At 43.1% G+C, this 14,775-nt stretch overlaps 1 protein-coding gene and 1 long non-coding RNA gene across 3 annotated transcripts in view; one reads left to right on the forward strand and one right to left on the reverse strand.

The window, feature by feature from the left end:
- SF3B3 (splicing factor 3b subunit 3) overlaps nucleotides 1-7,047 on the forward strand; it is a 39,464-nt gene extending 32,417 nt beyond the window's left edge. For both annotated transcript variants that reach the window (XM_036441053.2, XM_036441052.2), the window contains exons 19-26: nucleotides 490-695; nucleotides 789-945; nucleotides 2,100-2,225; nucleotides 2,587-2,799; nucleotides 3,344-3,442; nucleotides 4,064-4,207; nucleotides 4,797-4,901; nucleotides 6,889-7,047. In XM_036441053.2, the coding sequence (XP_036296946.1) occupies nucleotides 490-695; nucleotides 789-945; nucleotides 2,100-2,225; nucleotides 2,587-2,799; nucleotides 3,344-3,442; nucleotides 4,064-4,207; nucleotides 4,797-4,901; nucleotides 6,889-7,029 (1,191 nt within the window). In that variant the 3' untranslated portion in view covers nucleotides 7,030-7,047. The remainder of the gene's footprint in view (nucleotides 1-489; nucleotides 696-788; nucleotides 946-2,099; nucleotides 2,226-2,586; nucleotides 2,800-3,343; nucleotides 3,443-4,063; nucleotides 4,208-4,796; nucleotides 4,902-6,888) is intronic.
- A 31-nt stretch (nucleotides 7,048-7,078) lies between these two features.
- LOC118720776 lies at nucleotides 7,079-7,465 on the reverse strand. Its single transcript, XR_004988533.2, has 2 exons — nucleotides 7,337-7,465; nucleotides 7,079-7,209 (listed from the first exon to the last, which is right to left on the reverse strand). It is a non-coding gene; the product is annotated as an uncharacterized LOC118720776 (long non-coding RNA).
- Nucleotides 7,466-14,775: the final 7,310 nt, after the last annotated feature.

Genomic DNA, 14,775 nt, shown 5'->3' on the forward strand with positions numbered 1-14,775 from the left:
ACTTCAGGACGAATACACTGACCTGGGTTTATTCAATATTTAGTTCCATCTCTGGAACAGAGTTCTAAAGTCCTTGAGTTCCCAAAACAGTCTGTTAGGTGTTTCCTGGATTTGGGGCCAACAAAGATAGCTTTCATATTCCCCATAACACAAGTTCCTTCCAGAAATCATTTCTCACCAAAGGTAAGTATCCCCAATCATGTAAAACTATATTTGGTGTGGAAGAGAGAAGTTCAGTAGAATAAGCGAAGGAAATTAGATGGGAAGTACTGGTGTCTCCTTTAGTGACCTTCCCTCTTCCTCTTGTCTGTGCACCTCTCCCTTTAATATTTTCATTTTGGGAAATTCTGATGTGGTTGACAGACTTTGCTGTTTTATAGATCATGGACTGTCCCTGGAGGTGTTCTTACTACTTATTCACTTTAACCCAGCACCCACTTCTGAATATACCAACTCTTCCTCGTTTTTTTTTTTGTTTTTTTTTTTAAGGAAATGGTGGAAGCAGCAGGGGAGGATGAGCGCGAGCTAGCTGCAGAGATGGCAGCAGCATTCCTCAATGAAAACCTCCCTGAGTCCATTTTTGGAGCGCCCAAGGCTGGCAATGGGCAGTGGGCCTCTGTGATCCGAGTGATGAATCCTATTCAGGGTAACACGCTGGACCTCGTCCAGCTGGAACAGAATGAAGCTGCTTTTAGGTAAGGAGTCTGGAACATCCAAGGTCTTGGATCTGGGACAGGAATTTTCTGGGCTGTGACTGTTGCTTAACTCTTGCTTCTTTCTCTGTGCAGTGTGGCCGTGTGCAGGTTCTCCAACACTGGTGAGGATTGGTATGTGCTGGTGGGCGTGGCCAAAGACTTGATACTGAACCCCCGATCTGTAGCAGGCGGCTTTGTCTATACCTACAAGCTTGTGAACAACGGGGAAAAACTGGAGTTTTTGCACAAGGTAGGAACCAGCCAGTGGTTCTACTGGATTTTATATCCTACTACACTCTCCCATTTTTGCTTAACTTGTGGATCAGGTCTTTTGGTGACCATTTTGGGCGCCAACTCATTGATTCTGATCCATCTCTTGGTAGCACATGGAAAATGCTACCGGGGCCTGCATGTTCCAGTGAAGCTTTGCTGCCTGTGTGCTAACCATTCACACTGAACTGGCTCCTTGTTTACTAGTCTTATTAAGCAGGCAGCAATTTGTGGTCAAAATTCATCAGTTTAAAGAGTATTCTCTGGAGAGTTCCTGTTCAATGGTCAGAGTTTCCCTTAGAAAGATTTTAAATGTTCTGGGGTTGGATGATGGTGGTGGTTGCATAACAATGTGAATGTACTTAATGCCAATGCATTATATACTTAAAAATAGTTAAAATGGTAAATTTTATGTTATGTATATTTTATTATAATTTGTTAAAATATGTTTATTGATTTTTAGAGAGTGAGAGAGAGAAAGATCGAACAGTTGCCTCCCATACTCACCCCAACTGGGGATTGAATCTGAAACCTGGTTATGTGCCCTGACCAGGAATTGAACCAGCAACCTTGTGGTGCACAGGACAATACTCAACCAACTGACCCACACTGGCCGGAGCTATTATACTATAATTTTAAAATTAAAGAAAAATAATTCCTGTTGTCTCATATGGCTTCTCCAACCCTCCCATCGAGGTGGGGGGGGGTGTCTTTTAGAAAGTAATTATTTCACAGACCCTTCTTTGTACTAAGCTCATTGTGTCTCCCTCACAATTAAGATGTCACTAGCTCTCCTTGGCTGTTTATTCCTCCACAAACTGCAGATTTTGAAGCTTCACTGCTAGTTAATGGCACTGGCTGAATTAGCATGTGCTCTGAGTCAGTGTTCATCGGGAACAGGACTTCTTTTGACTTGTGGCATTGACTTACTTGCTGGGTGCAATGCAGCATGTGGAACCTGCTTACCCACACATCCTGTTTCAAAGTGTTGTCTGTTGGTTTATTTCCCTGGTGAGCAAAAGATAATCACTTGACTTGCTGTCTGTCTTTCTGACAGATGCCTATAAAAGGCATTTTGGGTTGAGAGGGTGGGGCTGGCAGGTTCTAATAGCTGCATTACCTGTTTTTCCTCAGACTCCAGTGGAAGAAGTCCCTGCTGCCATTGCTCCATTCCAGGGAAGGGTGTTGATTGGTGTGGGGAAGCTTCTGCGAGTCTATGACCTGGGAAAAAAGAAGTTACTTCGAAAATGTGAGAACAAGGTAAATATGATGGTAAAAAGCCCCAGATCTAGCTAGTGAGGAAGGAAGGGGAGGCATTGGCATGGCAATGTTAAAATCGGTCTTTGTTAGGACCTTGTTACAGTCATCTAATTTCAGGTTCAGAATTAGGCCCGTGAGACTTGAGACAGGCATGAGAAGATCGGTTTCTTGATTTCTTTAAACTAAGAACCATGTTTCTGTCCTCCACGGGTCCCCACTCTTGTCCCTGTGGAGCTTGACAGGGGACCTGAGGCCACACACCCTGCTGGGGGGGGGGTGGGACCTCAAGGTGCGCGTCCTGTCCTGGTGTTAGGCTAGGGGAGCTCAAGGTTATACCCACTGTTGTCCTTGTTTTTTCCAGCATATTGCCAATTACATCTCTGGGATCCAGACTATCGGGCACAGGGTAATTGTGTCTGACGTCCAAGAAAGTTTCATCTGGGTTCGCTACAAGCGTAATGAGAACCAGCTCATCATCTTCGCCGATGACACCTACCCCCGGTGGGTCACTACGGCTAGCCTTCTCGATTATGACACTGTGGCTGGGGCAGACAAGTTTGGCAACATTTGTGTGGTGAGTTGATATTTACTTGGGATATAGTGTTGTGTATAAAAGCTGGCTCCGTTTGTGGAGAATCCAGGATATGATCTCTAGTATGGAAAGTAAAATTGGGTATACAATTTAGCCCTACTAAGGCTCACTCTAAAAAGAACTTTGTGTTCTTCTAAATGTTATCCATTTTTTAGATTCCCCCCCCCCCGCCCCCTTTTTATCTCCCTCTTCCCCATGGGACATGATTTAATAATAATAGTTCCGTTTGAGCTAATGCCTAATATTTATTTTCACATTTTGACTGGATTTTGGTTTATTGTTTTAAGCCCCATCTGACTTCTCTTGTTTATGTTCTGTGGTCTTTGTTTTTTGCTCTTGCTCATGGGTTGAATGTCTTGAGTTTCTCACTCCTAGGACACCAGCATAGGTGCAGGGGACGGGCTCAGGCCTCTGCCAAAGGCAGTGCCCCTAGGTTTACTTGCAAGGACCTGGGGCGCACGTGTTGATTGGTGTTCCAGGTAAGTAGATGCAGGACCCAGCACTGTGATTTGTCACTTCCTTGTAGGTGAGGCTCCCACCTAACACCAATGACGAAGTGGATGAGGACCCCACAGGAAACAAAGCCCTGTGGGACCGGGGCTTGCTCAATGGGGCCTCTCAGAAGGTAAGATTCAGGAGGGGCCCAAAGGAGAGGCACCAGCCTGTGCAGCACAGTTCCCTTGACCTGCACCGAGGAAGCATGTTTTAGTGAATTATCCACAGTGCATGTGACCACACTACATGTACTCTCTTGCATGCATGGAAGTCCCTAAGTTGATAGTATGTAGCCTGTGACGGATGGACACTGGGTTTGACTTAAAGTGTCCAAGTCACTCACTATCCCGTTTTTGGGCTTCCGAGGCTAGGCTGGAGTAGAAATTTTTCTGAGACATTTAGCAGCATAAAATCTCTTTGAAACATAGTGAGATCCTTGCAAACGATGGCTGCATAGGATCATTCTCTCCAGCGCTTCTCAGATGTGTGCTGGCCCTACTCTGCTTCTGTAACAGAACATCTGTGGACTTCAAAAAATACCTTTCCTTTTGGGGAGCATGCCTAGGGTTGGCTGTTTGTCAGAAATTACCTCATGTCTGCATGTTTATAAGGGCTTTAAGCTCTAAATGTTAAGAACATTTTTAACATAAATTTTAGTAATGTGGGGGTTTTGAGAGGTGAAATCTGCTCATGGGAATGGAGAACAGGCTCCTGAGGTCCTCACAGTAACTGGTCTGTTTTTGACTTGCAGGCAGAGGTGATCATGAACTATCATGTGGGGGAGACAGTGCTGTCGTTACAGAAGACGACACTAATCCCTGGAGGCTCAGAATCGCTTGTCTACACCACCTTGTCGGGAGGAATTGGCATCCTTGTTCCGTTCACATCTCATGAGGTGAATTCTCCACTCTGCTCTGGCTTTTGCCTTCCCAAGGTGCTTTCTTTGTGCTAAATCTGCTTAAGGGAGCAAATCCATTGTCCCTACCTGCAACTAGTGTTCTGGAAATTTCATAAGCTGACAAAAATGCCTGAGGATATAGGAATCCCGATTCATTTATTTAGCCCCATGGGAAAAGCCTTGTCAGGGTATAGGGTTAATTATAAGCCAAAGCCTTAGACCAAACCCCACAGATTAGGAATGTTGGTATGATAGGACTGGGGCACTTTTTACCTCTTAAGAGTCAAATCTAGGATTGGCTAAATTTGGTTTAGTTATTCCAACCAAAGAAGTGAGCATAAAGAAGCTGACTTCACAAACTACTCTTTACAGACGGTGTTTTCATGTTTTACAAGAACAAGGAGGTTTTCTTTTGGGGTTTAGCTCTTTTGTTGTAGCAAGATAATCTTTGGTCATCAGAGGAGTGATTTTGATGTTTAATATGATAAAAGTCTGGCTTTTCTGCTCATTGTGCTTCTGGAAACTACAGACTAATAGTTGAGATCACTTTTGTCTTTTAGTCACAGATTCTTTGTTTTTTTGCCAGGACCATGACTTCTTCCAGCATGTGGAAATGCACCTCCGGTCTGAGCATCCTCCTCTTTGTGGGCGAGACCACCTCAGCTTTCGCTCTTATTATTTCCCTGTTAAGGTAGGTCTTTGCTGGAAATGTAGATTGAAAAGGGGAAATCACCCCATTTAACCAGTATTTTCTTTGGTCTTTTTGCTCCCTTAAAAATCACAATAGTCCTGCTGGGTCCGTGTGGCTCAGTGGTTGAGCATCAGCCTATAAACCAGGAGATCACTTATTCATTTCCTAGTCAGAGCACATGCCCAGGTTTTGGGCTCAATCCCCAGTAGGGGCATGCAGGAGGGAACCTACCAGTGATTCATCATTGATGTTTCTGTTTCTCTTCCTCTCCCAAGTCAATAAAACACACACACACACACACACACACACACACACACACACACACACACACTTTAAAATCAGAATAGTCCCCTTCTCAACTGCATAGCCCCCCACTGGCTGCCAGCTCCTCACCAAGCCTGTCCTGGGCCTGCTGGATTCTCCCTGAGTCAATGCTAGCCTTTAGGCTCCACCCTCACACAGTTGCAGAGTAATGAAGCTAGAGTGTTCATCAATTGATGGTTTCAGAAAACAGACAGCTAAGCTTTGGGTTTCAGGTGAAGTTTCACGTGAAACATTGGTCAAAGTTAGACTGTTAAAATGATTGATTGAGCTAAAACCGATTTGGCTCAGTGGATAGAACATTAGCCTGTGGACTGAAAGGTCCCGGGTTCGATTCCAGTCAGGGCACGTACGTTGGATGTGGGCACATCCCCAGTGGGAGGTGTGCAGGAGGCAGCTGATCGATGTTTCTCTCTCATCGATGTTTCTAACTCTATCCCTTTCTCTTCATCTGTAAAAAAGTTAATAAAATACAAAAATAAATAAATGATGGATTGACCCTAGCTGGTTTGGCCCAGTGGATAGAGCGACGGTTCAGTTCCAGTCAAGGGCACGTACCTTGGCTGCAGGCTCCTCCCCGGCCTGGACCCTGATCGGGGCTCATGCAGGAGGCAACCAAATGATATGTTTCTCTCACATCAGTGCTTGTCTCTATCTTTGCCTCTCTCTTCCACTCTCCCTAAAATTAAATGAAAAAAATATATCCTCAGGTGGGATTAACAAAACAAAAAACAAAACAAAATGATGGCTTGATGGCTATTTGGAATGCAGAATAATTACAGTAAATTAGGAACTTCTACCTTAAAATTGCTATAATATGGCATAGTGATGGAGATTTGCATGAACTGTATAAACATTACCAAAGCAATTTTGAGAAAAAAGAAAGAAGCTGAAGATATCCCATTCCCTTATTTCAAAAAATACTACAAAGCAACAATAATCCAAACAGCATGTTAGCAGAAAAATAGACAAACAGGCCAATGGAACAGAATTGAGAGGCCAGAAATATGGGCAAATATTTAATTTTTAAAAATATGTATTGATTTTAGAGAGAGAGGAAGGGAGAGGGATAGAGACAGAAACATCAATGAGAAGGAAACATGGATTGGCTGCCTCCTGCATGCCCTCTACTGGGGATTGAGCCTGCAACCAGGGAATCAATTTGGGGCCTTTTGGTTCATGTGTCATTCAGCAATGGCCGAGACTCCTCCTTTTTGACAGAGGAGTCTAAAACATACAATGGCGAAAGAGTCTCCAGTTTCTTAAAAAAAAAAAAATTAGTATTACTTTGTAGTTATACATACATTTTATTGTAATATGCTTTTGTACAGTAGTTATTTAAGAATAAAAGTCACATTGTCTGGTGCCCAAAAAATCCGAATAGCCCGAATAAAGGAGCATCAAGGGAGTGGACTGATGGAGACAGTAATGGGAGAGCTCCAGGCAGAGCACAGCCAGAGAAAAGGTTCCAACTAGCTTTGCTCATCTGAACTCTGGCTGCTAAGAATCACTACCGTAGTGTTCCTGCCTCTGTAAATGGGGTTAAGGTATTTGTAGAATAAAAGGCTTTGCTTGCAGCTGCTGCTTTAGTATGTGCCATTTTTTTTTTTTTTTTTTTTTTTGCCATCTAACCTTTTTCTTTTGCTCTCATTTTTCCATGCCCTAGAATGTGATTGATGGAGACCTCTGTGAGCAGTTCAACTCTATGGAGCCCAACAAACAAAAGAATGTCTCTGAAGAACTGGACCGAACCCCCCCTGAGGTGTCCAAGAAGCTTGAGGACATCCGGACCCGCTATGCCTTCTGAGTCCTTCTTTTTTCAGTGGGGCTTGTCAGAGACTTTGTGTTTTGTTTTCCTCGCTACCTGGCTCTGAACCCATATGGCAGAAGAAGGGTGGCTGGATAATTAAGACTTCCCCTGGAGTGATTAGTTTCCCCTGAAATTGGCACTGAGATTCGCTGTGCTGCTCCCTGCCTGGTACATACCCTGTTTCCCCGAAAATAAGACAGTGTCTTATATTAATTTTTTCTCCCAAAGTTGCGCTAGGTCTTATTTTCAGGGGATGTCTTATCTTTCCATGCGCTAGGTCTTATTTTCGGGAAAACACGGTGACATATTGCCCTGGGTCCAGTGTGGAATACAATGCCCCGTGAGCCCCACAGCTTTCCCTGCATTGATATTTCTGGCTCTCATGTCTACTTTTGTACACACCCTTAATTTTTAACTGGTTTTTCTGTAAATAAAGTTTTGTATAATGTTATCTTTGTGGGAGGGAGGGAGGCAAGCAAGCTGATGTGGGGACCAGGTTGGATATAGTATAACTCTAAGTTCTGCCACTCTGAAACCTAACCAGAAATACAAACCTAGTTTTTGAGGTAGCTGGTGTCCATGTGTGTTTTCTAGGGATGATAATTTAGTGGGAGAATTGAGCCTGAGTTGGAGCAGGAAGGGCTGAGAGTATCTTCCTCCTTTCCAGCTCCCTGAATGGATTTCTGCACCCTGTCCACCTGCTTTCAGCATTACGGGTTTTTGGCTTTCCTCTAGTCTTCTGTGCAGATGAACTTGGCTTAGTAACCACTTAGTAACCATGCCTCTTCCCAGATATTGAGCAAGAATGGCTGAGTTTTTTCTCTTCTGTCTTAACTTCTACTTCAAGAGTGTAGGCTTTGGCATGAATTCCTTCTGGGTAGTCTCAACAGATGCTCCCTTAACAGCTCCCGTAATGATTTTTTTGCCCATGACTACTAGGAAGGATCGGTAAGTACAGAGCACCCAATATTAACCTGCCCCAGGGAGTCAGTTTATGTGGTACCTGTTTAAAGGCACATGGGTAGCTAGGGGGGGCTGTCTGCAGCATACAGGCAGGCTCTGGAGGGCCTTTGTGGTGTGAGGAAGGTAGCCTGTCAGGTGGAAGTGAGCCAGCCTCAAAATTCTCTAGCCCACACCTAAGGATTCACCTTCCTCCTGCCCAGCTGTGTGGGAAGCCCTGGTCTTTCAGGCAGCTTTGCTGAACGTGGAGAGAGCCAAGTTCACTGCTATTCTCAGTGAACATTTACTTCATACAGTGAATGTTCTTTTATGTGCATGTGCTCAGCCACTTTTTTATATTGATTTTATTAGAGAGGAAGAGAGAGATAAAAACAATGATAAGGGAATCATTGATAGGCTGCCTTCTGCTGGTTGGACCAAGCCCACAATCCAGGTATTAGGTCTAGTAATAATGTCGTTTTCTAATACTTTTTTAAATTGAATTTATTTAAACAATACAACAAAATTTAATCAACAATATAGTTGCCGTTGTTTTCTACTTGTGCCTAACGCTCAGGAAGCATTTTAATCACTCTGTTGTAAAATTCTTGTGATTTTGATGCAAAAAATTCGGTCAATGCATTTTTGAGGCATTCTTCATTATTAAATTTTTTTCCGAGAAGAAAGTTTTGCAAAGAACGAAACAAATGGTAATCGGAAGGGGCAATATCAGGAGAATATGCAGGTTGAGGGAGAACTACTCATTCCAACTGGCGCAGTTTTTCAGCAGTGATTCTTGCAGTATGCGGTCGTGCGTTATCGTGGTGAAGAATTACGCCCTTCCGATTAATCAACGCGGGTTCTTTTTCTCTTAAAGCTTGGGCTAACCTTTCCAATTGGGCACTATACACTGCACTTGTAATGGTTTGGTTAGATGGTAAAAGTTCATAATGAAGAATTCCTTTAAAATTCCACCAAACACACAACATCACTTTTTTCGCATGCAAGTCAGGTTTTGGCGTGGGCTGCGGAGCCTCATTTTTGTCCAACCATTGAGGCCGCCTTTTCAAATTAACATACAGCACCCATTCTTCATCTCCGGTAACAATTTGCTCTAAAAACGGCAAACGGTTTTGACGAGAGAGGAGCGAACTGCAAATTGTGACTCTTTGATTACGGTTGTTGTCAGACGACTCATGAGGAACCCATTTTCCAAACTTTTGGACTTTGCCAAGTGCACGCAATTGATTGGAAATTGTTTTTTGTGAACAATTTAAAGTTGTCGCAAGCTCTTGTTGGGTAATTTGAGGATTTTGCACCAAAAGAGCTTGAAGAGCTTCTTGATCAAAATTGGACACACGGCCTCGACCACTCTTGTCATCTAACGAAAAATTTCCCTCGCGAAATTTCTCAAACCAACCCTGGCATTTTCTGGCGCTAACTGCATCTTGACCAAGAGCACTACAGATGTTTTTTGCAGCCTCACTTGCTTTTCTTCCTAATTGGAACTCGTAAAGCATGCAGTGCCGAATATGCTCTTCATCTGCCATCTTCTTAGCCCTAGTTTTGCAACAAAAACCAAACCAAACACAAACTTTTTCAAGCAAAACTTGTTAATTGCACTTCACACGTTCTGTAGATACCACGTGTTTGAAGGTTATGTCAATACAAGTCAATGCCAAGCAAGATTTTAAACGAATGTTTAAAAACGACATTAATTATTACTTGTCTGAATAAGTCCAGGGACGCCCGGTAACTGCTATAAGCAGGAACCATGCCTGGTCCTTTGATCAGTAGGGTTGTTGAGGGAACATTATCCACAAGAGCAGAGTGAGGAGGGAAACTTGCAGTTAGGCCGTTTGAAGCCCTTCTGGTTTTCTTGCTTACAATATTGAGGGTTAATTTTAGATCTTACACCACAACTGGAAATGTGGTCATCTGATGATTGTTCTACTGGCGAGCTACAGGTAGGCCAATCGGGTGGAATTTATGTTGGGTTGTCTTGTGCTTACAGATTCATTTTTATTCCTCTGTAACCCAAAGCCCAGCAAAAATTATAGAAACTCAGTGGGATTGTCCCAGAACTAGGGGCCCATATTGTGAAAGGTTGACAGATGACCGCAGATTATGCCAAGCATTGTGCTAAGTACAGAAGTCGTCAGGGCCTGCTCAGATGAACTTGACATTCCAGCAAGGGAAAGAAAGCTTACACGTGAAACTATCAGCCAAAATGTTCACAGTAGAAGGAGAACTAGACTCCGGCAACAGGATTGACGCTGGTGTGACCAAATAACAGCTGAGTGGATTTGAACAAGCCATTTAAAACTTCTGAGTCTTGGTTCCCTGTCCATAGAAAGTAAAGGGAGGTGTAACAGCTGTACAGAAGTTCCTACATATGTTTCCCAGCCTTCCTTAAGATATCATCTTGGTTCCTAAGAACCTCAACATTAACCAAGAAATCCAAATGACCCTGTGTCTTGGGATTATAAGTTTTGTATGTTTTATTTTTTTCTCTCAAATTTTCCTAAACAAGAAAATCATCCTTTAAGCCACTTAATAAAAATAAGGATTCTTAGACACCTCCCTCTGAAGACTGGAGCACTAAGTCTGGAATGGGAAGTTGTAAGTAAGTTGAGACAGCCAAGTTCAGTCAAGTCTGTGCCTCTGATTAGATCCATGACATTGGTCAGGCCAGTTGGCTTCTCATCCATAACAGGGAGACTCTAAGCAGGGTTGGTGTGAGAATACAATGAGTACATACAAGAGTACCCGGCACTCAGCCCAGCTCACTGTGTGCGCTTATTGAGCCAAAACTGAGATCTTCATATTTGGGCTTAGGTCATCACAATGGAATCTCGTTTTCCTCTAGGAATCACCAAATACCTATGGGCCCAATAAAGTCTCCTTCCCACCCCACCCCATACATACCCCATGATCTCTTATTCCCCTTATACTGCTTTGCTTTGATGTCTCTGTTGATGTCACCACAGGGCTGCTGGATGAGATAGTGTTTCAAGGGATATATAGATAGCATTTAGCTCCATAATGGAGGGGCCTTCTTTGGATTCTTACAGTTGGAAATGTTTTTTTTCTTTTCTTTCCAGTTTTATTGAGATCTAATTGACATGCATCTCTGTATAAGTTTAATGGTTTGACTTGCATATACTGTGATATGATTATATCCATCATCTCATAAATTGAAGAAAAAGTCTACTCCCTAATTTTAACATGTTATACAGCAGTGTTAACTGTAGTCATGTACATCCCATCCTTAGTACTTCTTTACCGTGTAACTGGAAATTTGTACTTTCTGACCACCTTGCTTCAGTTCCCATTCTCTCCATCCCTCCTCTGCCTCTAATGACTGAAAATCTGATCTCTTTTTCTATGAGTTTACTTTTTTGGAAGGAGAAATAATTTTGTTGTGTTTGAATTTCACATTTAAACAAAATGATCCAGAATTTGTCTTCTGACTTATTTCACTTAGCATATACCCTCAAGGTCCATCCATGTTGTTGTAAATGGCTGGATTTCCTTTTTTTGTTGTTGTTAATCTTCATCTGAGGATATTTTTTCCCGTTGATTTTAAAAATATATATTTTATTGATTTTTTACAGAGAGGAAGAGAGAGGGATAGAGAGCTAGAAACATCCATGAGAGAGAAACATCGATCAGCTGCCTCTTGCACATCCCTACTGGGGATGTGCCCCTGACCAGAATCAAACTTGGGACCTTTAATTTCAGTCCACAGGCCTACACTCTATCCACTGAGCCAAAACTGGTTTCAGCTCCCATTGACTTTTAGAGAGAGTGAAAGGGAGGGGGAAAGAGAAACATCGATGTGAGAGAGACACATTGATTGGTTGCCTCCATACATGCCCGGATATGGGCATGGATCAAGCCTGCAACTGAAGTAAGTGCTCTTGACTCCAATATAACCTTTCAGTCCATGAGCTGACGCTCTAACCATTGAGCAAACAGTCCAGGGCCCAGAGGCCCTTCATTTTTTAATGTATATACTACAGCTTCTTTATCCATTTGTTTTTCAGTGGACACTTAGGCTGTTTCCATGTCTTGGCTATTACAAATGAACATGTGAGTACAGATATCTTTTTCAAGTTAGTGCTTTTGTTTCCGTTGGATATATTCCCAAATGGAATTAGTAGGTCATTTGGGAGTCCTATTTTTCATTTTTAAAGGATTCTCCATACTGTTTTCCATAGTGACGGGATCAGTCCTAACAACAGTACAATAGGGTTCCCTTTTCATCATATCCTCACCAGAATGTATCTTATCTTTTTGTTGGCCATTGACAGGCATGAGGTGATAATTGTAGTTTTGATTTGTATTTTCCTAATGACTAATGAGGTTGAGCATCTTTTCATGTACCTATTTGTATATCTTCTTTGGAAAAAAGCCTGTTCAGGTCCTTTGCCCATTTTTTAATTGGGTTTTTTGTTTTGTTTTGTTTTTCTATTGAGTTGTATGGGTTCATTATGCATTTTGGCTATTCAAGTAATCGATTGTCTTTTCACTTTGTTGATTATTTCTTTTGCTGTGCGGCTTTTTAGTTTGATGTAGCCTCGCTTGTTGATTCGTTTATTTTGTTGCATGTGCTTTGGATGTCATGTCTGGGAGTTGTCACCATTGAGCTTCCTCTCCATATCTGTCCCTGAGTTTGCTTGTTCTCGTCAAGAGAGAAGACTCGGGAAGTGGAATTTCTGGACTACAGGCACGAGGAATTTGGCTTGACTATATTGAGAGCAGCGCTGTCTAGTTCATGGCTGTTGCCCCAGGACCTTCAACAGGTGCATCCTAAATATTTAGTGATTGAGGATGAGGCTAAATTAAAAAATCCTACCTGTGTAGGTATTAAGGGGATCTAATCAACTCCTTTGGTTTAGTTGAGCAACCCGGTAAACAGGGAATTGTCCAGCCTTGCAAAACACGCCGGAAGCTGCCATGGAGCTCAGCAGGGGTACTATCAAGACACAGGCGTTGGTGCTGGGTTGTTAGGATGGCTCCCATCCTGCCTCTCCGTTGAGGGCCTACAACTGGGTCGAACAAAGGACTGAAAAGGTTTTGCTGCCTCAGCTTTTCCCTGACCTCACCGATGAAGGTTCCACAGATGTTGTTTCCTTTGGAAGATCTCTTGCCAAGAACAGCATTCCTTTGGGGGAGGGGGGTTCAAGTTGGACTATGGATGGAATGTTGCTTTTTTTTTTTAATGTATCTAGAAAGACAGCTGCCAGGGCCGGGAAGACTCTCAGCGGCTCCCCTGGCTCCAGGGAGAGCACTGGCCTCCAGAGGCAGCCGCTCCCATGGCTGTGGCCTCTGAAGTTTCCTGTTAGTGGGAAGCCAGAAATGTTGGGAGCATTCTTCAGATGGGATCCATCTAGCTCTCAATTTTCTTGTTAACTTCTAAATTCTATTCCTTTCCAAAATAGAAATGACGGGTGCTTGCATGAATCATCCTACTTGCTCATTTACATATGGAATATTGCATGTGAATATTTTAAGTTGTTGTACCCTTAAAATATAGTCCAGGACCATATCCAGAGCTCAGAAGAACCAGCTCTGCTGATGACATCAGTGGAGGTGCACAGAGGCTTACTCTGGGCTACATGGGGGGCACTCCATGAATACCTCCGTGTTGGTGGCTGACTTATTTACATGTGGGGATCTGACAGCCCAGTGTGTGGGGCTTGTGTGAAGTTGGGGTGACATAGCAGTGAGAAGACACCAGTTTGGTCTGGACCAGCACAACTGAGAGTTGTTTCTATAGAAGCTTTGAAAGCCAACATCAGGCCTGGCCAGTGTGGCTCAATGGTTGAGTGTCAACCCTGAACCAGGAGATTGGGTTAGATTCTCAGTCAGCGCACAGGTTGAGAGCTACTAGCAGGGTCGCCTAAGACCATTGGAAAACACAGATATTTACATTATGATTCATTAACAGTAGCAAAATTACAGTTATGAAGTAGCAACAAAAATAATTTTATGGTTGGGGGTCACCACTACATGAGGAACTATTAAAGGGTCATGGCATCAGAAAGGTTGGGAACCACTGTTCTAGAAGATTCTGCTGAATTCATTTATTTCAGCAGTATGGACTGAGTACCTACTATGTGCCACCTCCTCAAAAGTTTGCACCCAGAAGTTTGAGGAGAGTTTTTTTTTATTTTTTATTTTTATTTTCTTTAAAATATATTTTATTGATTTTGTACAGAGAAGAAGGGAGAGAGATAGAGAGTCAGAAACATCGATGAGAGAGAGTCATCGATCAGCTGCCTCTTGCACACCCCCCACCGGGGATATGCCTGCAACCAAGGTACATGCCCTTGACCGGAATCGAACCCGGAACCCTTCAGTCCCCAAGCCGACGCTCTATCCACTGAGCCAAACCGGTCTCGGCAGGAGAGTTTTTTTTTTATAACCTTGCCATTTCTGAGGCTGACAGTGAGGTGATTCTTCCAGAGAAATTGGCATAAAATTCAGAAGAGCCTCAGGCCATGTCTGGTCTCTTCAGATAAAACGGGCACAATCTTGGGACTTCCAGGGAAAATCAGAAGGTCCTAAATGAAAATAAAGTGGAGGGTGGGTAGCCAAAGGTTTTAGGTCAGGAGACTGCAGGAACCTGTCGGGTGGTTTTTAACCCCAGATGGACATTGGGGTCATCTGAACTGGTCAGATTCCTGCGTTCCGCCCCAGATTACTCTGCTGGTCGTCTGTGTATTTATTTTACAGTCTGTGTATTTCACAATCTGCTTATAATAGTCACACCTGGAAATCACTAGGTATGGCAGG

The sequence above is a fragment of the Pipistrellus kuhlii genome, unplaced genomic scaffold (genome assembly GCF_014108245.1).
Source record: "Pipistrellus kuhlii isolate mPipKuh1 unplaced genomic scaffold, mPipKuh1.p scaffold_m20_p_17, whole genome shotgun sequence".
NCBI lineage: Eukaryota > Metazoa > Chordata > Mammalia > Chiroptera > Vespertilionidae > Pipistrellus > Pipistrellus kuhlii.